Source organism: Alternaria dauci, chromosome 2 (assembly GCF_042100115.1).
Source record: "Alternaria dauci strain A2016 chromosome 2, whole genome shotgun sequence".
In the NCBI taxonomy this organism is placed as follows: Eukaryota; Fungi; Ascomycota; class Dothideomycetes; order Pleosporales; family Pleosporaceae; genus Alternaria; species Alternaria dauci.
Window position 1 is genome coordinate 2336511 of NC_091273.1, and position 26382 is coordinate 2362892.

Genomic DNA, 26382 nt, shown 5'->3' on the forward strand with positions numbered 1-26382 from the left:
TACTTATGCGACATGGATTTGACGCTCGCTAGTCAAGAGGCAGAAGGGTTTTGCTTAATATGCAACTGCCTCGGCTTCTTTCACACACGCGGCCCCAACAAACTTCAGCATTCTAGCCTGGTTATTCTGTCGGACCGCTCTTTCGATCAGTTTAGCGAATCGGCCAAACAAGGATGCTGCTTTTGCGACGTCGTTCAGCAAAGCTTTCAGCTCTTGCAATATATTGCGGTAGAGATGCGGGTCGACCTGTTACTCTACGGACAGTCACCAGCTGAGCTACACGCGTCAGCCGACAAAGGTATCCACGAAGTCGTGGAAATCTATTCACGTCCAAGTAAGCTTGTTCTTTTGTGACGCCTTTCTGCATGTAAAGCTCTGGCTAAGCATCGCCTAGCAACAAACACAAGGCAAAACTACCCTATTGTAGGCAACGACGTTGACGAAAAATCGAGCCTGGATGCGTCAGTGCAGTTCTTAAGGGAGAATTTCTATAGTTGCAAAACCGAGCATGAGAAGTGCCGCAATCCTCAGTGTGCCTACCTTCCAAAACGGATCGTCGATATTTCGAAACCACGGTACCGAGTTTTCGAACCAGCTGCTCACACAGAGGGCGTGTATGCTACTCTGTCGTATTCATGGGGAGGCCGAGGTTTTGCCATGACTACGTCCGGGAATTATGAAGAGATGAAGGACGGATTTGATCGAGGCGCGCTACCAGATACCTTTCAAGATGCGGCTGCGATGGCGCAGAGCCTTGACATATACTACATCTGGATTGATACCCTTTGTATAGTCCAGGATGATCCCGCGGATTGGGAGGAGCAGGCTGCGGAAATGGCACAAATTTTTGAGGGCGCTGCCATCACGATCGCAGCCTCTCTATCAACAGACCCATATCAGACTTTGTTCACAGCACGGAAACCCGCGAATCAAGAAGTGGAATTATATAGCGAGGTCAAGGGAGTTGTGTTCAAAGCAAGGAGGAAAATTGTTCGAGGGATTCACGCCAAAATCGGGCGTTCGCGGGAAGTTGATCCACTTGATACACGTGCATGGGGGTTGCAAGAGAAAATGCTCTCAAGACGACTTATAGCTTTCACCGGGGCAGAGTTGCAATGGACGTGTAGAACACTGAAGGCCTGCGAATGTCACCATAGTATATCTCCGTCGCAACCCTTATTTCCTGCGCCAACTGGAACGACAACTGCAAACGATATTTTGAAATTGTCCAAGAGTTGGAGCCAGATCATTGAAGAATACTCTACTAGGGAATTAAGGTATCTTACCGACAAGCTACCAGCCCTAGGTGGTTTAGCGAGTAAATTTGAGAGTGTGACTGGATGGACGTATATTGCTGGTGGATGGAAGGAGACTATTCTTTATGATCTGGTCTGGCAACGCGACGTCGGACCAACTGTGTCATCTACGTGTCAACTTGGCCCTAGTTTCTCGTGGGCATCCTCGCCTGGTGCTGTCAACTTTCGACTTGCCCGTCACTCATATCCCGGTTCTCGAATTGAACACACGACACTAGTCGACCTTCATTACACAAGTGCTGGCAGCCACGAACATAGCAAGGCACCGGACACTTGGTTGATGGTTCGAGGTCACACTGTGCCGGCTGTATTGCGACGGTCTTCTCACGGGTTTCAAGCATACACAATCCGCATTGACGATGCAACATACTCACCAGGTACAGATCAGCGGACCACCTGTGAATTCTCTATTGATGCTTCCATACCGGAGTACAATGCGAAGATTCCTCAAGTATTGGGAAATCGACCGAGAGAAGGACTAAATGGACCTGGCGATCAAGACGAAGAGTTGTCAATTGTACTCCTAAGCCTCTACTCTATCCATCATCGACGCCACCTATACCACAACTTCTTGATCCTTGAGAGATTGCACGACGATGTCGACTCCTATCGAAGAATTGGTGTAGGTACAGGCAAGATGTATCCTGGAAGGGGCTGCGAGGATGGTTTCCCAAGCGAGTCGCATCTAGTCAGACCGTTTGAGTGGTTGTTACGGGATCTTGAAAAATGTGGTCGCCGCTTCGCTAACATTGTGGAACGGGTCCTACGCGTAAGATAGTCTTGTACTGTGCTGCATCCCATTTAGCACTGTCGGCGTCATACTTAGTAGCATTCCTACATCATCTCTCGGTCACCTGATATGCGTAGGCAACCGTAGCGGTAGTCGCTTTGTTTGTCCAGACACCCGTGACATAGGTTTTCTCCGGTCGCGGCCCAATTTGGGCAATCGTCTGTGATACACCTTACGGAAGCCATGTGCGCCAAATTTCTTACTGAGGAGGGAGAACCTATGCGATACGAAGTATTGTAGGAGGCGAGCATAAAGATTGGTTTTAGGTACAGTATTCGACAGTCAGAGGACGTGGGAGAGGACGAAATGTGGAAGTCTTTACACAGCCCAATCGACCCCGCATCTGCATCGCCCCATGCCTGACATGGTGCATGATTTTTCGCAGTAGTCTCTCGCTATTGGACGTGCATATAGATCCGCGGGCTCTTCTCCACATGGTCTTCGCATGATAGGTCTGTACACCACGCTTCATCCCATGGTACTCCGATGACGCATATCAGCTTGAGCCAGTCACAACTTCCACAGTTCTCAACGATCTGAACGAACAGGTTCTCTCAAATGAGAGTATTTGCAAGTAAAAGGATGCCTTAGGTCTTGCCACGGCGTCTACTCCACTCTGACTTGATTTTACACAGTTCAATCACAGGGCATCGATCCAATAGATCTCATCTTGTATCTCAACAACAGTCCATGAAAGCCATCAGAAACATGGAGCATGCCATTTGCACGGTTGGTCCCGGCCATATTTCCTAGTTTTTCTGTCAAACTGCAGCTATCATTTTGGGCAGTCCGCCAGCGGTCATGATTTTGTCGCAGCTCAAGACCAGCCATCAAACTCTCTGCGGTCGCACGAAGAAAACAGAAAAGAAAGTTCATATCAGAGTGCATGTCTGCGGAACCCCATCTAAAACCTTTCCCGGTACATGGCCTGCTCCGACCCTTTCATACACTGTTAAACCATCTTGACCGGAAGTCTCTTTTGGTCTTATTACCAGTATGCAATGCTTCTTCTCCTCGATAGCCCACGAGCCTTTCTCGATACCCAGAACAATGGCCTTGAGCCCCAGTAGCTTGTCATCTTTTGGATCATCGAAAACGATGTGGCATCCGTGCTCCAACCCGTTAGGATATTTAAATCCTTGGGATTCTCCAATAAAAGCATTGCTGGGGGTTGACTCTACCGAACATGGCCATGATGGTGATCGAATTTCTTTCCAGTCGAATCCCTTCCAGGTCAGGTGGAGGTAATCAATTCCACCAGAGACTGACATCCAAGACCAGGACGGTACGCGCTCTCGATCATTTGGAAATGCGATTCGTTTTAGGTGTGACGTGTTTGATCCCCGAAGCCAAAGGAGACTGCGGCGGAGGAAGCCTTGGTTGCCTTGAGCATCCAAGATGCCGAATCCGCCTTTCACGCCCATCGTCCTAATAAGACGCTGCTGCAAGCCATCGATGGCTGTGGGTCGGTCATAGTCCGATGATAGCTCGAGTCGAGAATACTGTTGGTATAGTTCTTGGAACCTGAGAATTCGTTCACCGTGTTTGGCTGGGTCGAGAATCTTGGGAAAGTCTGGATCTCCAAGTAAAGCAGCAAGCTGGCTAGTAAGTTGGCAACAGAGTCAGTATCCTTCTAAAGAACATCTAGGCTAGACGACGTTGGAATACGATACTCACTTTGTCATTTTTATCATGGTTTCACATCGAACTCCATGGCCACACTCCCAGTACATTTGATGTTCGGTGAAGAAAACCGTTCTTCGAGCTAGGGCATGCTCCTGCAAGACCCATCCACGCTTGTGTAAAGCACCCTGCAGTACGTGATTTCGAAAATCTTCAATGAAGCTACACACGTAGATTGTCCCACCATTGCTGAAACGACTTCCGTAGTTCAGAGCGACAGACGTTCTTGCTACACGAGGCAGCAGAAACCCTGATCTCTGATCTTTGGCACAACTAGCGGCCAGAACGCAGTAAGCTCCACTGTAAACATCTTCCATTCGCTTGGACTCATCACTGAAGTCCCCGTCTTTGCCTTGTATGATGCAGAGCGAGTCTATCCAGAGATACTTGTGGCCCAGAGCGCGAGTGACCTTGATGGCATCTTGAAATGTTCGGGGCAACGCCGTCATCTTCATTCCCTTCATATGACTGGAAAGATTCTTTCGGGTTGTAGAGAAAGGTAAAGAATCACCCCATCGGTAGGAAAGTGCGATCCAACTAACAGTGTTCTCGCCTTGCATCTCTTGAAGCTGGACGACATCCTCTCCGTCGTCTCCGACGTATATGAGGCGAGTTGGCATTGTGGTAGTCGCGCTGGTCTCCGAAGACAAGTTTTTGGACGTTTTGCACGTGTGAGGGTGCATGTTATCGCAGTCATCAAGCCAGCTTCGTATAATGCTGAGATGCTGAGGCGTACCGGTGTTTGGAAGTTCAACAAGCCCGATCTGGATGTCATGTGCTCGGCTGTTAGGATCTGTTTCGGCAACAGCGGTGAGTATGTGATAGACGATCAAACTTCATAGCGCTGACTTACCATTGCTGCGGAGTAAGGTACACACAGGATGTTTCGCGTCGCTCATACGCAAGATAGAACCCTCACGATAGAAACAAACCCCCTCGCACTCTGGGGAGGCATATCTACTGCCATCTCCCCATAATAAATTGCACAGATCACAGACTTTAGTCTCCGCGTTATGTTTCAGTGCCCGGGTTGTGTATGACATCCGAAAATTTGTATCTGGTAACCGCTTACCAAGCTCTTTACACTCTGTGCATAGTTTGGTTGGAGACGAGCTTTGAGGCGAACGAGCTCTGGTAGTTTCGTCTAAAGGAGGGAAGAGCTGCGCGGCGAATACATTGTCTATTTCGAACTGCCAGTCCTCTGGATCCAACGACGGATGCCCATAGTCGATCTCATAAGTTGGAGGAGTGCCAAGAGTGGTTGCATTGGATATCCGAGAGCCAGAAGGTGGCAGCAAACGAGAGGATTTGTCAGTGTCAACTGGCGCGGGTCTTGGGTCCTGAAACCGTTCCCAGTAACGGCCTTTTCTCTGGACTTGGAGGATGCGACCTAAACGTCCCTTGAGCTCACTTGCACGAAGTCTGACATTTGATTTTGGTTCCCGGTCTTGCATTCCAGTTCGTTCCGTAAATGATTGTTCGATGACATTGATTGAAGGAGTGATGCCATGCGTGTTCAAAGTCGCATCAACGTCATCAAGCTTTGGGAGCTCTGGCGCAATGACTTCGATCGTTGGATGCAAACCATGCTCATCTGAAGACACCTGGGTATCAGCAAGCTCTGTAGACCTCGCCTTGATGTTCTGCGGTGGATCGCCATCAGCCTGAAATACGGCGCCACCGCCCTCGGGAAGGTCAACAACTAATAGCCCCGTGCGGACAATTTGAAGAAGATCCCCAAGAGCCGTCTCTTCTGAGCGGCACAAGGCGTCCTTCGACATTTGTTCTATCCAGTGTTCTACCACGCCATGTACCTTTGCGATTCCAGTAACGTGATTGCGCTCGTAGAAGAAGTAGCCAGTACCGTACGTTCCCAAGTTACTATTGTTGAACTTCTTGAGTCCCTCGGTATCATACAGATACCAGATGATACACTCGAGGATGATACAGCCGAAACCCCAAAGGTCGTATAACCGGGAACGCTTAGCAGGAACTTTCCCTAGTCCTGGCCGATGTAGTTCAGTCTCAGGGGGTTCGTAGCGTCTCGTACCATACCCAGCAGTGGTATACACGTGGCGCAAGGAAGTCACTTCCTTGTGAATCTTTGCCTCACCCCAATCACCGATTTTGAGTGTGCCGTAGGAGCCAGTGACGTCGCGGAACCAGAGGATATTGGCCGGCTTCAGATCTCCATGGCGGCACACTGCGTCATGAGCAGCGGTGAGCGCTTTTGCGAGGCCATAGAATTGCTCTATCAACCATTCCATCAATTTGGCCGTCCGCGCAAGTCCAGGTTGCTGATTCCAAAAGTCGTCAAGATTTCCGCCATGGGCCCATTCAAACAAGAGAAAGTATTCCAGATCATCCGGCGTACCCCGTTGGAAAGACGTCAGAAACCGAACGATGTGATCCTTCTCGAGCGAGTTCATCATTTCAAGAGCGTCGACTTCTCTTCGCACATCAGCGGCAACATTTTTCCCGCCTTTCCTAAAAGCTTTCACAGCAACCACGCATGGCTCGCTTGGGACCTACACCGGTCAGTTGCTTTAGATGGGAAAAGTTATAGAGAATGGGTTGAACACACCGGATTGAGTGATTCCTCGTAATGCGCATGATGAATTGTGTACTGACGAACAATGCCATGCGCTCCACTTCCCTTGATTGTGCTCTCGCCAATAAAAGGGATCGGGTAGCGTTCGTTGAAATGGTCGTTCTGTTGTTTCGCTAAGAGTTCTGGAGCCAAGAACTTCCACTGGGCTTCCTCAAAAGCATTGATGGAACTCACATCCCATATGCGATCTCCGGCTACGCTTTGGTTGCTACGACCGCTTTCCATACGCGAGAAGTCATGGTTCTCCGAATCGTTCTTCAGTTGATCTCCGGACCATGCTGATATAGGCAGATTGCGATCTGTGAAATTGTGTTCCATGAAGAGCTTCATTGCTGCATGAAGCTCGCCGTGTCCTATGTGGATTAAGATAAGGAGGAGCATCCTGGAATTTTTCAGGGTGTAAATAGCGAGTGCTCGGTCGTCTGAGCTTGCATCGTTCGGTTCTATTTCCATGAGTTCGAGCACGGTATCAGCTTGGTCTTCTCTGCTGCGGCCTCGATGGATATTGAAGTTCGGCAATATGTCTTCAAGCACATCTCGTGGGATGAACGCTTTGTTCTTCGTCTTTTCAAACATGCTTGACACCGACGCAACAGCAATGTTGTTTCTTATTAATTTGGCAAAAGCAGGCTTGGTCCTTGAGCTAAGCGAAGAGCTGGTTTTGCAGTGGGGGCTTCTTGTATGCTTGCTGTCAGTTTCTACCACCTGCTTGCCATGTTTCACTTCCTCTTTTTGTTCTGAGGGGTTGAAAGTATACATGTTTTCCTCTTTGCCGCCTGTTCTTGGATCGATGACGTCTGTTTCCGATCGCACCATAGCCGTTTTGCTTTGGTCAGACCGTTCGAAATGTACAAATGCGCTTGCGAAAGGCTGCGACGAGGCTAGCAGTAATTGCAATTAGGGACTGAACCAAATACTTGAATGCCACAAGACGAACACATAAAAGCTTCGGGTGTAAGGCATTCGACCATGCCCACATGGCACTACGGCATCCCGAGATAAGCCATCATTTGCGGTTTGTCGCATCCGTGGTGGTGGATTCACCGGAACCTGACTTGCGCATCGCGGCAGAGGAAAACATCGGCATTGGGTGCGCGCTTGAACCAACATGCCTGTGATGATGTGGGCAATTTGCCTTGCGATATGAGATGAGGCTCAGCTTTGCGAATCAACAGTCAAGAATCCGACTAGCGAGGATGTCAGGATAACGACATGCATACATCGGTGATCAAGCGCATATGGAAATTATTGTGGCTGGACTTGACGTGCAGGCCAGAGAATCAAGTGGCTGTCATAGGCTCTGGAAAGAAGGCAGCGGTAAGGCAAGGTGTAGCGGCAAGCCGGAAGCGGAACGAAGGACGCCCGGTGTGGCAAATGTGGGATCCAGGCTAGAGTCCTCCCACCATCTCCTACGCGACATGCTGGAGCAATACAGTCCTATCCCTGGTTAACATGCGTGGCGTCTTTTGAACCCCTTGTAAGCGAATAGAGAGGTGTAGATAAAGCCCCCATAAAGAACGAAACGCTCTACCTCCCAGGCTAAGTAACCTTTTCCTTAGTTTCCTTCCTTTGCAGGGTATAAACACCGCTAATATAGCAAGAGATTAGGTGTGTAGTCTAGTAGAGGTATAGAGCAAATAGCACCGGAGAATCTTATGAGAATAGGTACCTAGATACGGTACGCATCTCAACCAGGTATAGGACGTATGACTGCCAATGAAGGGGACAATTTTCCTGATCTCCATTGCGCGCCAATGTTCTTATTGGAGGATCGCAATTTTGATTATGCTTGACCACCATCACGGTGAGCAATACTGCGAAAGGTTTCGCTAAGAGGTAGCTACAGATACTGTTCCAGTACTCAGATAGACAAGGTACAAAGTCGCAAACTCGAACAACAGGAGCTGCTTAAACAGGACTCGAAGATTCCCAGATAAGATATCACTGTTCATACTCGAATCTGCCATCTGGCGAACTAAACGGTACCCACCACACAGAATATGATCATGGAATGACTGGTCCATCTGACCGTCCTCGAGTATGGGCCTCCGAAAGTTGGACTCTGATAGAATCCATCCACACCACCTCGTATTAGATAGGTACCTACCTAGGTACCTAGGTATGTCAGCACATGGTCTCAGCTGAAATAAGCCATCCCCCAAGGAGAGACTCACTTTGCCTAATCCGGACGCGCCACCATACACTAGGTATGCCCGGATCTGCCCCAGAAGTTGACATGAACGAGAAATCGGGAGTGATTCTCCTCCAGTCCTATAAACCACTGGCTCTCAGCAACCACAACACTAACCACACAATCGAATGATCTCGGGCTCGGATCTCTCGACTCAGATACTACCTAGGTATTAGGAGACTGCGACAGACCCCCACTTGTTGACTGCAAGATATGACCGAACATACTGGTCAAAACTTGGAAAAGCGTGAGCAGCATGGCAACGTACAAAGATACCCACTTGGTCCACTCAGATGAAAGTACAACAGAGGGAATCATAGCGGGATCCATTGATGAAAATGGTGGTCGAAATCATGCTGCTAGACATTCATTCGCGGGACAAACCGTACTTCAAGGCAAGCGACTGTTATAGGTTTACGATGTTGGGCTCTTTCTAACAAACAAAAGCGCCTGGTGGGGTTCGCAGCGCCACGCAGAGTAATGTAGTGGAGCCGGCCAGAGGAGCTGCAGCAGGGAATCAAACACATGATGGAAACGAAAGTCTATCATCTGGCCCAAAGCCTATAACGCCTCGTATTAGCAGACGCTTTCTCGACCGGATGTATCCAAGAGAAAAGCGTGTGAACGGCCATAGAAAGACACAATCGGAAAGCAATGCCAGACAAAAGGCCACGATAAACTTCGAGAGCGGACAACAGCGACCGAGAAACCGCTCCGTCGTCGATGCTCCCTCTTTGAGGGTAAAAAAACAGCAGCAACTCGATCAAGAGAGTGCGGCCAAGAACACACCGCCACAAGAACCCGAAAGAACTAGCGAACGGATACAAACTCTCGTTTTTGATCCGTCGCGCCTCGACCATCAGCTCATAACAGCTCTGAAATACGATTCTTCTACTGGTGGAAAGTTTGTGCCAAAAGGCGACCTCGACAGACTCGTCACGCAGGAGCTGCTGGTCCGCGAACTATCAAGAAAGGAATACCTTGCGAAGAAGATATTACGCCGGCCTTGGCTGTCATCGAACAAATATGTTCGAGTCGAACCATTGATTGAATATGAGCACACACGACATGGGCAGGCCGGGTCGATAGGGGGCACGACGACTCAACTTGAGGGGCTACGCTACCAGAAAATCTTTGCGATTCTGATGTTCATTGGCAGACAAAACAAGCTAAGGGCTTTCGTTAAGGAGCGAGTTTGCGATTCAGATCTTCCTCTCGAGAGTAAAGACTTCGAGTTGCGCCGCCGTGATAGTTTCCGGCCAGCCTTGAGATGTCTCAAAGAAGTCAGTGACATCGAGCAATTTTTGACCAACCAATGGCGGGTTCTTGCGCGCGAATTCCACAAAACAGACGGTCAAATACATCCGCACTTCAAAGCAGCTCTGGACGAAGTTTTGCCCTTCACATTGTGGGAAAATACGGGACGTCAGGGCGCGTCCGGTAAGGTTTACAAAGCTGAGATACATCAAGATCATCACAACTTCGACAAGCGAGAGGCAAGTTGGCTTTGTTGCATTCCTCGTGCCGACTAACGGCCTGTTCAGATTCCCAATAACGTGGTCGCTGTGAAGAAGATCCGCAGCGTCAATCCTGAAGCGTTTCACGAACTTCGTGTGCTTCGAAACTTGGGCAAGAAGCGACATGTCCACAACCACCTGTTGCCTTTGGTCGCGATTTATGAGCAGCATGATTTCCTCCATCTGATACTCCCGTGGGCCGAAGCGGATCTCCATCAATACTGGGAAATGAAAGACCCAACATCGTTTGATGAGAACACCGAGCTTTCTACTTGGATGAAGCAACAGTGTTGTGGCATGGCTGAGGCGGTCTCCCAGATACATCGTTACAAGACGACATCTGATACATCGATGCTTTCCAACAACACCTCCTTAAGGCGAGAAGTCAAGTCTACACAATTCTTTAAAACCCTCTTCGGCCGGCACGGCGATATCAAACCTACAAACATCCTCTGGTTTCCCGATAAATCGTCTGAGAAGTGCCTTGGAACTCTAAAGCTCTCTGACTTTGGAACCGCGCGTTTTACCGTTGAAGAACGAACCCCTATACAACACGGGTACACCATACCATATTCAAGATCCTATCGATCGCCGGAATGCCAACTGCCTGGTGGAGTGGTTAGCAGTCAATGTGATGTTTGGGCGCTGGGATGTATTTTCCTGGAGTTCGTATGCTGGTACATTGGCGGGTACAAACTTCTGCGTGAGTTCGAACGTGAACGTTCTTATGCAGGCTACTTCGAGGGGTCATCATTCTTCTTCTTCAAGCCCGGAGACGATACGCAATGTGACACGATAGGACTCAAAGCGCCAGTGATCAAGGTAAGAGTTCCTGTGCATTAATTGGAATTTCGGAAGCATGACTGATTACTGACCCTCAGATGATGGAGAAGTTGCAGGAAAGCTTGAAATTAGAGAATGCGTCGAATGGACCATTGCGAGATATTCTACATGCTGTGGAAGACGGCATGCTCGTAATCTTATACGATGGTGCTGATGGCGGGAACAGACTCGATGGCACTGACAACCCTACTTCCTTTGGCCTCCTCAGAGTGCAACAACCAACAAATCGTCGTCGTAAAAGCGCTGGCAATATTGCCCGTGACCTGGGGTCAATTTTAGAATCTCCTAAAGAGGAAGTGAGAGAGGTGTCTTGGTAATTTCAAGCATCAAATTGCCATATACAAACAGTGTACCAGCAGATCAGTGGCCAGGTGGTTAACAACTAGCGAATCCCTGCTGTTATATGGTTTTGCTTGTTTTCCAACATGATGGAGGTGAAAGGGGTTGAGATGTTTTGGAGGCCAAGTATTGACCGAGCAGCAACTGTACAAATCTATTCATCGCTTTAGGCTCTTAGTGTTAATTGTGTTTTTTATCGCTCAATCCTTAGCCAAAAGTGAAGCTCAGTTGTCGATTATGGATCTGGTATATCATGAATTGTACGTAGCCATCCAACTACACACTCTAGAAAGACAGTGTCTGTCCCGCCTCCTTGGTAACAGCGGCCTTGACATTCGCGCTTCCCAGTAGCGCATAAGTATAAGGAAAACTTTGCGCATTGAGCTTACCCAGGGGTGCTGTGTTAGCACTCTGGCCACCGAACAGTACGTCCTGTACGACTGCATATCCATCTTGCGCACTACTCTCCGTGTAGACCATCTTCTTTCCGCTATTCTCGAAGACGGAGCTTTGAACAAGAGCCTGCGCGCCCATGCGGGTGTTGACGCCCGTGGACTGCTCGTTGTAGTAGTTGTTGAAGATATGCGCTGTGCCGAAACGGAGCAGTGGGCCGCGGCTGTCGACGCGGTAGAAGTGGTTGTTTGCATATGTGACGCGGAGGTGGCCAGTGTCTTCGGCGGCATTCTTGTCGGAGTGGCCTACGAGAGTGCCTTTGGACTGTTTCGTGTTAGCTGTTGTCCAACATTGCAGAAAGATGTCAGATATCGCACGTACATGGTTGTGGAAGTAAGTATTGGAGATGGTGACAAAGTCGGCAGCGTGCGAAAGGTCGACCAAGCCGTCGTAGGTGTCTTTGCCCACAGTCTCATCACCGGAGTAGTCGCAATGATCGACCCATACATTGGTAGAGAGCTGAATGGTAGTGGCGTCGCCGTATGCAGCAAGCACTTTGCTGAACTTCATGTTGCGCACGATGACATTCTTCTGACCCAGAATCGTGAGGCCGATGCCAGTGAGGGCTGCAGATTGTTAGTCACGGATGCAGGGAGATAGATAGTTATCAAGGGCATACAGCTTCCAGTCTTCCCAATGATGGTCTTGTCCGAGCCGACCTGGACCTTTGCGGCACCGCTGATGGCTCCTTGGACGACAATGTTCAAAGGCCCAGTGGAGTTGGCCGCAGCCGAGAGCTGGGGTAAAGTGCTGACGGTGGTAGTCGGCCCACCAGCTCCGCCTTTGGTGCCTCCATTTGCCATCGCATAGCCGATGTTGGCAGCATCTGTAATGCTGGCTCTCTTCTCTAAGGCCCTCGCCGGTTCTTCCTGGATAGTTGGAGTAGGGGATGCTGTGACCGCGGCTACCGCAAGAAAGGCAAGAGAGGTAGAGAGCTTCATGATTAGTGTTGTTGGGATGCAGTATTGTCTTCTGCTAGAGATTATACGAACCTACCGAAGCTGCATTATGTATATGCCATCGGCGTTTGAGCCGCAACAATTGTTGCTGTTCATCTCCGCAAAGTCCAAAGAGTGGCTTGTTTTCTGACAACTTAATATACATGATGAATGCTCTTAGGTGGGATTCGATGGCAAAGCGCGTCGCGGGAGCATCCGCATGCACCAGGCACAGTGTGTCTTTCCACATGACCAATGTGTGGCTCGATACGGTAGCTCAAACGAGTATCATGGCTATAGCCGAGTACTGGCTGATGTATGCGAAACATCTTGGGCGCGGAGAAACCTCTGGTTGGAGGAAGTTGAAAAGCCCCGACGACCCCAGATTTATGTTTGCCTAATATCGAGAGGTAGAGTCTGGGGAAAGGGTTAGCTCTGGAGAATGTTGCGGGGAAGGTTCTTCCTTGGTAGTTATCTTGGAATTATGCATTAGGGAATGAGGCGCATGATCGCGTTTGACGCTGTTTCAAGTTAGTTCTCGGCGACTTCAGCAATGTACTCAAGCGTGCAATATATGAGTCGATATTTACGAGATCTGGAGACGGTTAACAGCATTTTGGAACAGTGTCGTTAGGTTTGAGGACGTGCCTATAAACTGCGGCCTGATTGACCGCGACACTTTGTGAATACGACCACGAGTACAGACAACCTCCATCCCTAGCTCCAACGATGTCTCTGATACTCAGCATTTGTTCCACCAACCATGATGTTTGCATTCCCGTTGGCTACTGCAAATCCTGCGCAGCTTCCGTCAGGTCTCGTGCAGCCGTCGATGACTGCTAAGATCCCTACCGCCACATCGATGCTGTCTGGTGTGTCAGATGGTCTCCCCGACGGTTGGCCGGGCATACCAGTAGCTACTCTCGTGGCCTCCTGTTCGGCCTATACCCACGACAACAGTATCGATTCCATGCCAACACAACGCTCTCGCCTCCCTGTTCTCGAACTCGCAGGGCGTTCTGCCAAGGTTCCGAAGATATTTGTAGCAGACAATAAGATTGTCAACGCTAGTGTAAGCGCCGTCTTCTGGTCCGCATACCAGTTCATTATCCGAGGTGGCTGTCTGAACTGTGGAGTGTTATGTCAAGTCGCCTCTGAGTGCACGGCATGAGTACGAGTCTTACCAGTTGAACCTCTTGGCAACGGCAACTCATATAGGTCAGCTGGAGTCAGGTTAAGAGATGCCAGCGACGGAAGCCCTGGACCCGGGATGACCTCAGGCCGACTGTATGGAATTACAGCCGCATGGATGGTCAACGTCAATAAAACTAGGACTTGGGAAAACGTCGTATAAAGCATAATGGAGAATAAAAGCCTTAGTGTTTCCAGACTTTCTTTCGCTTGTTCAGACGGGGAAAGAGATATATCTGCATACGAATATCCCTCATGCAACATCGCCCTGTTCGTCAACTTGTTGATTGCGTCCATTGTAGGTGCTTCCCGTAGGACTCCATATCTGCTTGCCTACACATGGCATACATTACTCCGGGAACGGTTCGTGCTGATTAGTGTGACCTACCAATCAGCATAACTTAGCAGGTTTGATAGAGTCTTTCTGCGGACTCGTTGGACAGCATGATCGGCTGCGTGCGCCCAAGGTTATCAGCTGTAAGCCCCAGCATTGACAACTCATGCGATCACGGGCCGGTACATGCTCGTGGGACAATGCGCAAACCGTCTTGAACAAACCCTGCCATGACGGCCGGTTCATGTAGTGCTATTGGTCTGCTCATGTCTCGCGTGATTGTGTATGGTTGCAGTTGTCGCGAACGGCACCATGTCGTAGCGGTAACACGAGCCCAGCCCCAGGATGTCCACCCGATTGGTTTCAAAGCGGAAACTGGCTGGAGAGGGCGTCCGACCTGTCATCGAACGCAAAGTCGATCCAGCATACGTTCGGGTACGAGAGTGAGTGCGGACTTGAATCTCCGAGAATAATCCAGTATGTCGACAACGTAAGCTCATTCCTTGAAAGTCTGGAAATTAGTCGCTCCCTGCAAAGAATAAAACGCGTGTTGTCAACTGAAAAAATGTCATCGTAATGCAACAGAAGGCACAGATACAGTGCATGTGCTATATCACCATGTTTCTACCTATCTCTCCCTAGCCTTTCCTCGTAGTCGTCCACCAATTCGTATGCCGGTCTGAATTTGGGCTTCGGCTCGCCGTTTTCTTTTTTAGTCTGCGGTACTTGTTGCGTGGACGGCTCGCGCACGAGCTTCGGGTTTGGGTGCGTATCGGTTGTTCCGCCTAACGATGTGTACCCACGGTCGTATAGGGAACAGTAGGGTATGTTGAGGAAGCGTATAAACTAGATGTGTCAGTAAGCGGATACCTGCGCACGCAAATGCGGCATACCGTCCATATGTCCACGTAGTGCCAGTCTATGACAGGGTGTATCCGCACAAAGGCCGGCCATCCCGAGTCTGTTGGGTCGAAGTGCTTCAAGTGCTCGCCATGCGGATCCGTCCGCCGCGTCCCCACCAGTATCGCCTTGACTGACGGCGTGTCCCTCAGGTAGTCGGCAAAGGCAGCCTTCATGGGCTTGGCGTATTCCAACAGGGCCAGCGAGTAGATCTTGCTGCTATGCGCGACGAACTCCTCGACCTCGGGAAAGGGATGCGCGTCTTGTATGTAGACGCACTGTACGGCGGTCTCGATGCTGGACGAGGGGTTCGCGGTCTGCGTCAGACCCCGTCTGTGCATAGCGCAGAGATATAGTATAAGGAGGACAAGGCAGTCTTTGCCACCATTATACGATAGGGAGAGCTCTGGGAGACTACATGGCCGTCAGTCGCAGCTGCCGCACGCCCCGCAGTGCCGCACCAACCTGTACTTGTCCAGTGCCTCTGCTATCACGCCGAGCGACGTGCGCGTCTGCTCCTGCACATTCTTGACGCGTTCCGACACCTCCTTGGCGTCGAGAAACGTGGCTATGCGGTCACTGATGCGCGTGCATAGCTCGTGGAAGGGCAGCGGGGTATCGGAGACGAGGGGATCTGAAAATCCAGAGGCGGTGTTCATTGCGATTAAAGTACGCTAATCACGACATCAGATGCAGATGCAGGCAATTGCGGTAAGGGCAGATATGGTGTCGACGATTGGTCGTACGGGCGTGCTGGTTCATGCCATGATGCATGTGTCGGCCATGTCAGAGAGCGAACAGGTGGAGGTAGCCTGTGCTCCTATCGATAAGCAGCTGGCCCTCGGCTCATCTCAATGCGGCAAGGCGACAGGGCCCTCAGCTGGCCACTCAGACATGCGGGAGTAAGCATCACGACTACCCTCCGGCAGGACTCCACCACGAAATGCACCATGGGCGAAGTTCGGTCGCCAGCCTCGCGTCGAGCTGGACAAGCAGATCTAGCCAAGTGCATTACACCGAACGCGCGCATCCATGGCCGTCTGATTCGCCGCTCTTCGGCCCTCGCCCCAGACCCTGAAGTGCACTAAAATATTGCGTGCTTTCGGCACGCGTTGTCATGACCTGTTAAAGGGAATTTTTCCATTGCCGTCGCCGCTGACTATGAGGACCGTCGCCGACAGTCCGAACTGCTACTACTCCTCGTCTCCCCCGTAGACATTTCCTTACTGTTACCGTCAACCCTGAATTTGCAGTCAATATGGGGTCCATCTCGACTGCAGGAGAGGCCGGTATGTCCCCGCAGCCATTCGCCCCGCCATTGTCTACCCCAGCACGCCGTTGCACCAGAGCAGGTGGCGGGTCAAAGTCACATCTACTGACTTGTGTATTGTGTAGTGGCCCGAATTGCCCACTTGGCCTCCGACGTGATTGTGTCGGTCGTCCCCTCCCTCACGACCGAATCTGAGTTCTCCGAGCCGCTGCGAGGACTACAGAAGCACAACGCGCCCAGTGTTGTGTGCAAGACACAGCCAGAGGTATTCTCCATGAATTGGTCACATCCGACTCTTTGTACTAATATTGTCCCAGATCCTGACAGTCCGCCAAAATGCGGATCCCCTTCTCTCTGTTTTCCAGCCCATTCGTGCGGGCAAGCTCACCAGCGTCACCACAACCTCGTCCATTCTTGTAAAGTCGATACCACACCTCTACAAGCTCGCCCAGTACCCCGTCGTTCTCCACGTATCAGTAGCGCCCTCGGGCTTCCCCGACTTCTCCGACATCACCTCGATCCGGCAGTCTGGATTCGCCTTCATCCAGTCGGAGACACTGCAGGAGTTGCAGGATCTTGCCCTGACTGCACATGCGTTGGCCATCAAGTCAGGCAAGGGTGTCATTCACTTCTTCGATTCGGGCGCGACCGCTTTCAAAAAGACTGTTGAAGTCGAGGATGCCGACCTCGTCCGAAAAGTCATCGACCTAGACGCGGCGGCGGCATACCAGAGCACCAAGTCAGAGGAGACATCGCTGTACGCAGACGATGGCAGGACTTCGACACTGTCCTTTGCTCGGAGCCAGGCTATCAATGCCGCCCCAACGGCAGCACCAGTCAGCGCTCCTGAGCAGGCCAAGTCGCTTCCGGTGTCGGAGAGGAACAGCCAGCGCGCCGACTCGTCTTCTGGCTCATCACAGCGGGATGCTAGCACAAGCGGCGCGTCCGTGTCCTCTGCAACCACTGTCGAGTCTCTAATCTCAAAGCCTGTCTCATCCGAGGACATCTACCGCTTCGCCACACAGATCTGGGGAACCATTCGGGACGCCACCGGTCGAAGCTACGATGCATTCGCTTTCTCTGGCACTGGCACCGAGGAGGCTGCCATCTTCCTCTTCGGCGCTGACACTGCTGTGTTTGCCACCGAGTTGGACAGTGTAGAGGAGACCAAAGCGTATGCCAACACAGCCGTCATCACCGCGAGGTTGTACCGCCCCTGGCTGGGTGCCTCGCTCGCGCCTATGCTCCCCCGCTCGCTCAAGAGGATCGCTGTGCTAGAGCAGGTTCGGAGAAAGACCACCCGATGGGGTCCTGTACTGCTCGACCTTCTGATGTCGCTGAAGTCGACTGGCGGCGTCTCTCCCATGGTTGTAGGATACCAACTCGGCTACATCAACGAGGAGACTGTGTCCCAGGCGATGCGCGGTGTCTTCCAGAACCTGATGAGCGAGACGCCTGTGCAGAACCTCGTCATCGGCAACCTCGACGGCCCAGAGTCCCAGGCTATCAAGGCCGAGCAACCAGGGCTGGAGAATGCCTACATGAAGATTCTGAACCAGGTCTTTGGCGAGAAGCTCCACATTGCTAACCAGCTTGGTTCGCAGCACGCCGGCATCTCCAACGATATCTCCTCTTCTCCAGAGTACGGCTTCGGCTCACTAGTAGCGCGCAAGGAGCACCGAAAGCGACTGGTAGACGAGGCCGCCGCTGCATCCAAGGAGGATGCGTTCACCACCCAAGCACCCAAGGAGTGGCTTTCCAAGTGGGCACTAAACGCCGATGACAGCGACAAGGCCAACGAGCTTGCTCCTGAAGTCATCGCCCGTCTCGGCACCGACGGCTCGCCCGTTGCCAGCCAGCTGTTGTCGTCAAAGAAGCTCTTCTACAAGGAATCCCCCTGGTTGGTTGGCTCGGACGCTTGGGCGTACGACCTCGGAAACTCTGGCGTGCACCACGTCCTGGCCTCTGGCGAGAACGTCAACATGCTCATCATTGACTCAACCCCCTATTCTGAGCGCGCAGCCGCTGATGCCGCGAGGCGCAAGAAGGACATTGGTCTGTACGCAATGAACTACGGAAACGCCTACGTCGCATCGGTTGCTGTATACAGCTCCTACACTCAGGTCTTGGAGGCTATGATCGAGGCCGACAAGTTTGACGGCCCGTCTGTGGTGCTTGCATACCTTCCGTACGAGAAGGAGAACGACACACCCCTGACTGTTCTGCAAGAGACCAAGAAGGCTGTCGACCTTGGCTACTGGCCCCTGTACCGATGGGACCCGCGAGCTGAGGAGAAGGGCGAGGAGAACTTCAAGCTCGACTCGGAGCGGATCAAGAAGGAGCTCGAGGAGTTCCTCTCCCGCGACAACTACATGTCCCAGGTCATGAAGAGGCACCCCGAGTTCTCGTCCAACATCTCTGGATCCTACGGAACCGAGGTCAGGCAACTGCAAAAGCGCAAGGCCAAGGACGCCTACAGCAAGCTTCTTGAAGGTCTCCAGGGCGACCCAATGACCATTCTCTTTGCTTCCGACAATGGCAACGCCGAAAACCTAGCCAAGCGTCTTGGAAACCGCGGCAAAGCGCGAGGCCTCAAGACCATGGTCATGGCTATGGATGACTTCCCGATCGAAGACTTGCCCAATGAGCAGAACGTCATCCTGATGACCAGTGTTGCCGGTCAGGGAGAGTTCCCTCAGAACGGCCGAACATTCTGGGAAACCGTCAAGGATTCTACCGATTTGGATCTTGCGACAGTCAACTTCGGTGTCTTTGGTCTCGGTGACAGCCATTACTGGCCGCGCAAGGAGGACAAGATCTACTACAACAAGCCCGCAAAGGACCTCCATGCTCGCCTTCTGGCTCTCGGCGGTAAGCCCCTGGTAGAGTGTGGTCTCGGTGACGACCAAGACCCAGACGCCTACCAGACTGCGTACGCCGAATGGGAGCCGAAGCTCTGGGAGAAGCTCGGCGTTGCCAACGTCGAGAACCTGCCTGAGGAGCCGGCGCCGTTGACCAACGAAGACATGAAGGCTGCTTCAAACTACCTCCGAGGTACGATCGAGGAGGGCTTGGCCGATACCAGCACCGGTGCCATCTCAGCAAGCGACCAACAGCTCACCAAGTTCCACGGCACCTACATGCAGGACGATCGTGATCTCCGCGACCAACGCAAGGCACAGGGTCTTGAGCCAGCGTACTCCTTCATGATCCGTTGCCGACTGCCCGGAGGTGTCTCTACGCCCAAGCAGTGGCTGCAGATGGATGAGATCAGCACAAAGCTCGGTAACGAGACGATGAAGCTGACAACGCGACAAACGTTCCAGTTCCACGGTGTCGTAAAGGGCAAGCTCAAGCCGGCTATGCAGGCTATCAACAAGGCGTTGATGACCACCATCGCGGCTTGCGGTGATGTCAACCGAAACGTCATGTGCAGCTCCCTGCCGACTCAGTCCAAGTACCACGGCCAGGTCCACAAGATTGCGCAGAAGATCAGCGACCATCTCCTTCCCTCTACCACTGCCTACCACGAGATTTGGTTGGAGGACGACGAGACAAAGCAGAAGCGCAAGGTTGCTGGTGAGGCTATCCAGGACCACGAGCCGCTCTACGGCCCGCTCTACCTCCCACGAAAGTTCAAGATTACCATTGCCATTCCTCCCCACAACGACACCGATGTGTATGCTCACGACATTGGTCTGATCGCAATCAAGGGCGAAGACGGAAACCTCGTGGGATTCAACGTCCTCGTCGGTGGTGGTATGGGTGTCACACACAACAACAAGAAGACGTACCCGCGAACCGGAAGCATGTTCGGCTACGTCTCAGCCGAGCAAGTGCATCTTGTCTGCGAGAAGATCATGCTCGTCCAGCGCGACCACGGTGACCGCAAGAACAGGAAGCACGCTCGTCTCAAGTACACCCTCGACGACATGGGTATTGATGTCTTCAAGGGCAAGGTTGAGGAGCTGTGGGGCCAGAAGTTTGACGAGCCCAAGCCCTTCAAGTTTCAGAGCAACATCGACACCTTTGGTTGGCAGAAGGACGAGACCGGTCTCAACCACTTCACCTTCTTTATTGAGAACGGCCGCATTGAGGACACTGCCAACTTCCCCATGAAGACTGGTCTCATCGAGGTGGCCAAGGTACACAAGGGCGAGTTCCGGTTGACTGGTAACCAGCATCTGATCCTGGCCAACGTCGCCGATGAAGACCTGCCGGCCATGAAGGAGCTGCTGAAGAAGTGGAAGCTTGACAACACCAACTTTTCGGGCATGAGGCTGTCCAGTTCCGCCTGTGTTGCCTTCCCCACCTGCGGTCTTGCCATGGCGGAGTCAGAGCGCTACCTGCCTGAGCTTATCACCAAGCTCGAGGGTACACTCGAGGAATCTGGTCTGCGTCAAGACAGTATTGTCATGCGCATGACTGGTTGCCCCAACGGTTGCGCACGTCCATGGCTCGCCGAGGTTGCTTTCGTTGGAAAGGCCTACGGCGCGTACAACATGTACCTTGGTGGCGGTTACCACGGCCAAAGGCTGAACAAGCTTTACAGGAGCTCGATCAAAGAGGACGAGATCCTGGAGATTATGCAGCCAATGATCAAGCAATACGCCAAGGAGAGGAATGACGGAGAGCACTTTGGTGACTTCGTCATCAGGAAGGGTTACATTAACGAGACCACGCACGGAACAAACTTCCACGACAACGTAAGTTAATCCGGCACAGATACATTGGATGTATGCTAACATAGTCAGACTGCGGAACAAGAATCAGATGGCGAGTAAATCTACGCCACGTGGGAGGACAGGTTTCATTGGATTTCGTCGCGTTCGTCGATCTTACAATTTATGATCATTTTATGGCGTTTGGTGGGAAGTCCAAGCGGCTGGGAAAGTTATGTCTATAGTTTATGACTGTTCGTATGATCAAAAGGAATGAATGATACCACACCAGGTACTTGATACTTATCACATATTCGTCGTCGTTCTGAACATCTCTTGGTTTCTGGTGTAATTCTTAGGACTTGCCGATCACCATGCCTTTCAATGTCATCTCTTCTTAAGGGCTCAACCTCTCGATCTTCCATTCCGCCTCCTTGATCCCCTCGGCGCCCTCCTCTCCACCCACCTTCCTGTAGACAAAGCGGTCATGCAACCGGCTAGGCCGTCCTTGCCAAAACTCCACCATATCGGGCACAATTCTCAGTCCACCCCAGAACTCTGGCACTGGGATCTTGTCCTTGCCGCTGAACCTCTTCTCCACCTCTTCCACTCTCTTCTCGAGCTGCTCTCTCGACTCAATCACACTGCTTTGCTGACTGGCCCATGCCCCGATCCGTGAGCCGCGGATCCTCGTATCGTAGTACACCTGCGATTCCTCAGACGTGAGGCGCTCCACAGTCCCCTCAACTCGAACCTGGCGTTCCAGTTCGCGCCAGTGGAAAGTCAGTGCTGCATGCGGATTGCTCCGAATATCGCTCGCCTTGCGACTCGTGTCCCAGTTTGAGTAGATGACGAAGCCGCGGTCGTCCAGCTCTTTCATGTACAGTGTACGTGCTGAAACCCTGCCGCTGGGCAGTTCGGCGGTGGACAAGGTGACGGTTTCGGGCTGGTAGACGTTGTTGGCCTGGGCTTCCTGGAACCACTTGTGGAACTGGTCGGTTGGGGAGGGGAGGAGATCATCACGGTCTAGGGCGCCTTTGTTGTATTGTGTTGCATGGCCTGGGTCTTCCGAGTTGCTCGTGGGTGCGAAGATCTTCTTCGCTGACTCAGTCGCGGAGTGCAGCATACTTTTCGGTCGGCGCTGAATCGTTTGGGGTAAATTTACGGCTGGAAGCGATGCGCGTTGGCGGATGTAACTTGCACTGCCGACGATGCTTGTAGGTCTTCTGAGGAGGTTTGTACACCTGGGTGCAAGCATTGATTTTTGTAGGACGTGGTGAAGATTCGGTACGTCGAGTGACTTTCGTGGCGTGATTCGAGCGATGCAACGCTCGGAATGAGTCCTCACGATCGGAACGAAGTGGGGTGACGTAACGAGATGCTAGCGCTTCACCTAGGATCTCGCAAACCTCATTTACTGACTACTAGTAGAAGACGAGGTTTAAACCTCATGTATAGTTGCAACAATGTTCAAGAACATTCCTGCTCTATCATCACCACTGCCGTACCGTAAAGCCCGAAGCCTTAGACGCCAAGCTAATCTACGCCGAAAAACTGCCGCGCAGCAATTCTGACGAGACCATCTTCCGCATAGTTGAGTTCTGCAAAGTGTCCAGAGAGCAGTAAAGGAGAGAAGCTAAAGAACTCTTGTCGAAACTGCGATCGTCATAAACAGCCCTGGAGTGATTGAATTCAGGTTGAAGAGATTTTGAGGCTGTGCAAGCCCAGCGCAAGGGTAGGTGACCCCTGATATCATTATTCTGAAGCTCAACTCTGGATACTGTGTACAACAACATCCAACATCATTCCAGTGTTCATGGTCTGCCGTGAAGTGACAGCTCAGGAGGTGAGGCCACGGGGATGATTGCACGAGCTGCAGATAACGATACGTACTGCGATGAGGCCATTTCAAAAGTAAGAGAAGCGACTTGATCCGCGATTGCTTGGTCACGACAGGCTGGGTGCGGTGGGGTTTGAGTTGGACGATTCCAAGAGACCTGGAAGCAGAGATCGGAAGAGGTTAGGCCAGGACCCCCACGTGTGCATCCCCACCTCAAGCCGCCAACCCTGCGGACATCCGCCGACTTCCATACACTACCCAACAGCGATGCACGACCCAACTTCCTATCGATATAATCTGGGCTCCTACCGTCGAGAGATCAGCACCTCTAGCCCGAAAGCCCAGGAATGGTTTGATCGCGGCCTTGTTTGGTGTTATGCGTTCCACCATGAAGAGTCCGCCCGATGCTTCGAACGGGCCATTGGCGAAGACCCGAGCTGTGCGATGGCCTATTGGGGAGTACGTCGTTGACATTGCCTAGACATGTCTTGGTTCCCAACTGATTACTACAGCTTGCGTTCGCCCTCGGGCCGAACTACAATAAGCCCTGGGACTTGTTTGACGAGAAAGAGCTCAAGGCCACACTAAGCAAGATTAATGAGGCGAACGAAAAGGCTCAACAACACGCGGCCAAGTCGACGGATCTCGAAAGGGCCCTCATTGACGCGGTGCAAGTGCGTGTGCCAAAAGGCCTAGACGACGCTGCTTTCCAGGCATGCAACGAGGAATATGCCGAAGCCATGAGGACCGTGTACGATGCGTTCTCTAGCGACCTCGACATCGCTTCCCTTTACGCAGACTCCCTCGTGTGCCTCTCGGCGTGGAATCTTTGGGATCTCAAGACCGGCGAGCCAACACCAGGTGCTCGCTCCTTGGAGGCCAAGACTGTGCTCGAGGGAGCCCTGCAGCAAGAGAGCTCACACAAGCACCCAGGGGTTCTCCATCTGTACATCCATCTTATGGAGATGTCAGCGACGCCGGAAGCAGCCCTCGTATATGCCGATCATCTAAGAAAGCTTACCCCGGACGGAGGACACTTGCTGTGGGTTCATTTCCGCTTCAAGTAAAGCACGCACTAACGCCATACTATAGACACATGCCGTCCCATCTGGACATTCTTGTTGGCGACTACCGACGTGCCATTGACGCTAATGCAGACGCATGCCTTGCCGATGAGAAGTATGTTGCTGAGCATGGAGCAAAAAACTTCTACTCATTCTACATGATGCATAACTACCATTCGCTCGTGTATGCAGCCATGTTTGCAGGGCAATTCAAGGTCGCACTGGATACAGTGAATCGAATGGAGGCTTCGCTGCCTGACTCGCTGCTGCGCATTGAAAGCCCGCCCATGGCAGATTGGTTGGAAAATTTCGCGTCTGTTAGGGTCCATGTCCTAGTCCGCTTCGGACGCTGGCAGGATCTTATTGCGCTCGAGATACCGTCGGATACGGATCTTTATTGTGTGACAACAGCAATGATGCATTATGGCAAAGGCGTCGCATATGCCGCTACTGGCGATATCGAAAAAGCACAGAAAGAACGCGATACACTGGTTGAAGCAGTGGAGCGTATCCCAGCATCGCGGATATGCGGAGATTTTCCTAACAGGTAAGCAAAGTCAAAGTTTCCGGAGCGGCGGGAGACAGTAGTAGAGCAAATGCATACTAACCAAGACAGGTCTAACGTCGTTCTGCAAGTTGGAGTTGCAATGCTGGACGGCGAGCTTGAATACCGCAAAGGCAACTACGAAGAAGCCTTCAAACACCTTGAAACAGCAATCCAACGTGATGATAACCTCGTATACGCCGAGCCTTGGCCATGGATGCAGCCGACACGTCATGGTGGGTGTTCTTGTACAAACTGCATATGAGACATGCACTAACTTCGTACACGTTTAGCGTATGCCGCTCTGTTGATGGAGCAGGGCCGAATAGAAGATGCGGCAGCCGCCTACAGAGCGGATCTGGGGTTCGATGATACACTACCGCGGGCAAGGCAACATCCAAACAACGTATGGGCCCTGCGCGGCTACCATGAGAGTCTGTTGGCGTTGGGTCGCAGGGACGAAGCCGGTATCATTGGGCAGCAGCTAAGGATCGCACTTGCTGTAGCTGACGTTCGAGTTGACGTGAGTTGCTACTGTCGACGTGGTGGGGGCGCGTAGACAGTCAGTTGGTGGTGAGCCGAGATGTCGCATCAGGGTACGATCGTCAAAGAAGCGTATGTTTGCTAGTCAGTCGAGCGTCTTCCCGTGTCTGCGTCGCCCAGGAACTTTTTCAGGTGCCTGTTGAGGTCGATCTCCCAACTTGGTTTGGAATACAGGAGAGGTTCGTGCGGTGGGAAGATACTAAGGTGGTCAGGAGTCGTTGTCCACGCTCATGTCTTTTCGAGCGGTTGAATGCAACTCAGTTGCCATATCGGACTGATCGAACCGGATCGGACTGCAAATCTGGTACGACTCACGCCCCACCCCTCATGTCTTGGCCTGGCCGTTCCCCTTCGATCAGATAATAGGTGTCAACAGCCTTACGTACATTCTCGGAGTGGCCTCCGTCGGCTTTGAGCGGCGAAGAGCAACCCGAGTGTCCGTCCCGCTACTGAACGAGCCGTTCTCAATCGCCTCGTGTGCAGTGTCCCTGAGTCGTGGCCCGTCTCTCAGTGTTCAGAATTCATGCCTCGGCGCATCGACGTTTGAGTTTGGCGATCTGCCGCTAAGGTCGCTGACGTCCAGACTACCCTTGTAGCTCCCACGTGTTTTACCAAGACCGTGCTAGACGACCTCGCTTAGTACGCCCTGGCGGAAATTCGCCCCAACAGAGTCACGACGTCTATGCCACTTCGCAAGCAGACATGCGCCACCACCAATCCCTGAAGCCACGCGGATCCTTCCCGTCTCTATGCCATGCGACTGTGAAACCTGGCATTTAGCCGGCTGTCTTTGATGTTATAATCAGGATCGAGGTCAGCCTGTGGAACAAGAGCGGGTCCACGAGCTACGACGGAACCGTGGGACCGAAAACTCTGACATCCGCAGCCAGAGCGGGCACTTGATTGATCAGAATGGAGTCCGTCAACGTTTATTTGTGTGCGGGTAGTCTAGATTGCGGGAGGTTCACGAGCCGCAAGCATCCATCAACAGATTATGATCATCATATCATCCAACATTCACGTAAACCGCAGGGGACTTGGAATATTCGCCCAAAGCGGAAGCTGCGAAAGCACGGGAATAATCGCCCCAAAACCCCTGAAACCCATTTCAACGCCTGAGCGATGGATCGGCATGGCGTGCGACCGGACCCTGCCCTGACATGCCGGTGGTATTTCCCGTTCAGTAGTGGTGGACCAGCCGCCTTCCCCTGGGTACCGTTCAAATCGAGACTCGCTAGAATGTGGGCTGACTCATTTTGGCTGATACCCAAGTCATTGGGTGCGAGGTATATGGAGCCAACTTGCCCGATTCCGCAGGAATCTGGGGGGAACCAGATTTGCCCGACTTTAGGCC

The 26382-nt window shown here is 52.0% G+C and overlaps 6 protein-coding genes across 6 annotated transcripts; 2 read left to right on the forward strand and 4 right to left on the reverse strand.

Moving 5' to 3' along the window:
* Nucleotides 1-5106: 5106 nt before the first annotated feature.
* On the reverse strand, nucleotides 5107-6781 carry ACET3X_002797 (uncharacterized protein; the record flags this gene model as incomplete). The annotated part of the gene is made up of 3 exons (XM_069449579.1): nucleotides 5107-5129; nucleotides 5201-6317; nucleotides 6374-6781. The coding sequence occupies 3 exons, from the start codon at nucleotides 6779-6781 to the stop codon at nucleotides 5107-5109; spliced, it is 1548 nt and encodes a 515-aa protein (XP_069309344.1).
* Nucleotides 6782-11575: 4794 nt separating this feature from the next.
* Nucleotides 11576-12684, reverse strand: ACET3X_002798 (uncharacterized protein; the record flags this gene model as incomplete). The annotated part of the gene is made up of 3 exons (XM_069449580.1): nucleotides 11576-12007; nucleotides 12065-12309; nucleotides 12363-12684. 3 exons carry the CDS (start codon nucleotides 12682-12684, stop codon nucleotides 11576-11578), a joined length of 999 nt encoding a protein of 332 aa, XP_069309345.1.
* Nucleotides 12685-14812: 2128 nt separating this feature from the next.
* ACET3X_002799 (uncharacterized protein) lies at nucleotides 14813-15888 on the reverse strand. The gene is made up of 3 exons (XM_069449581.1): nucleotides 15572-15888; nucleotides 15100-15520; nucleotides 14813-15052 (listed from the first exon to the last, which is right to left on the reverse strand). Exons 1-3 carry the CDS (start codon nucleotides 15763-15765, stop codon nucleotides 14831-14833), a joined length of 837 nt encoding a protein of 278 aa, XP_069309346.1. The 5' UTR covers nucleotides 15766-15888; the 3' UTR covers nucleotides 14813-14830.
* Nucleotides 15889-16364: 476 nt separating this feature from the next.
* ACET3X_002800 (uncharacterized protein) lies at nucleotides 16365-21160 on the forward strand (the record flags this gene model as incomplete). The annotated part of the gene is made up of 4 exons (XM_069449582.1): nucleotides 16365-16395; nucleotides 16502-16641; nucleotides 16694-21082; nucleotides 21131-21160. 4 exons carry the CDS (start codon nucleotides 16365-16367, stop codon nucleotides 21158-21160), a joined length of 4590 nt encoding a protein of 1529 aa, XP_069309347.1.
* Nucleotides 21161-21434: 274 nt separating this feature from the next.
* Nucleotides 21435-22163, reverse strand: ACET3X_002801 (uncharacterized protein; the record flags this gene model as incomplete). Its single annotated transcript, XM_069449583.1, has 1 exon — nucleotides 21435-22163. One exon carries the CDS (start codon nucleotides 22161-22163, stop codon nucleotides 21435-21437), a length of 729 nt encoding a protein of 242 aa, XP_069309348.1.
* A 981-nt stretch (nucleotides 22164-23144) lies between these two features.
* Nucleotides 23145-25044, forward strand: ACET3X_002802 (uncharacterized protein; the record flags this gene model as incomplete). Its single annotated transcript, XM_069449584.1, has 5 exons — nucleotides 23145-23336; nucleotides 23390-23919; nucleotides 23970-24441; nucleotides 24514-24721; nucleotides 24779-25044. 5 exons carry the CDS (start codon nucleotides 23145-23147, stop codon nucleotides 25042-25044), a joined length of 1668 nt encoding a protein of 555 aa, XP_069309349.1.
* Between the last annotated feature and the right edge of the window lie 1338 nt (nucleotides 25045-26382).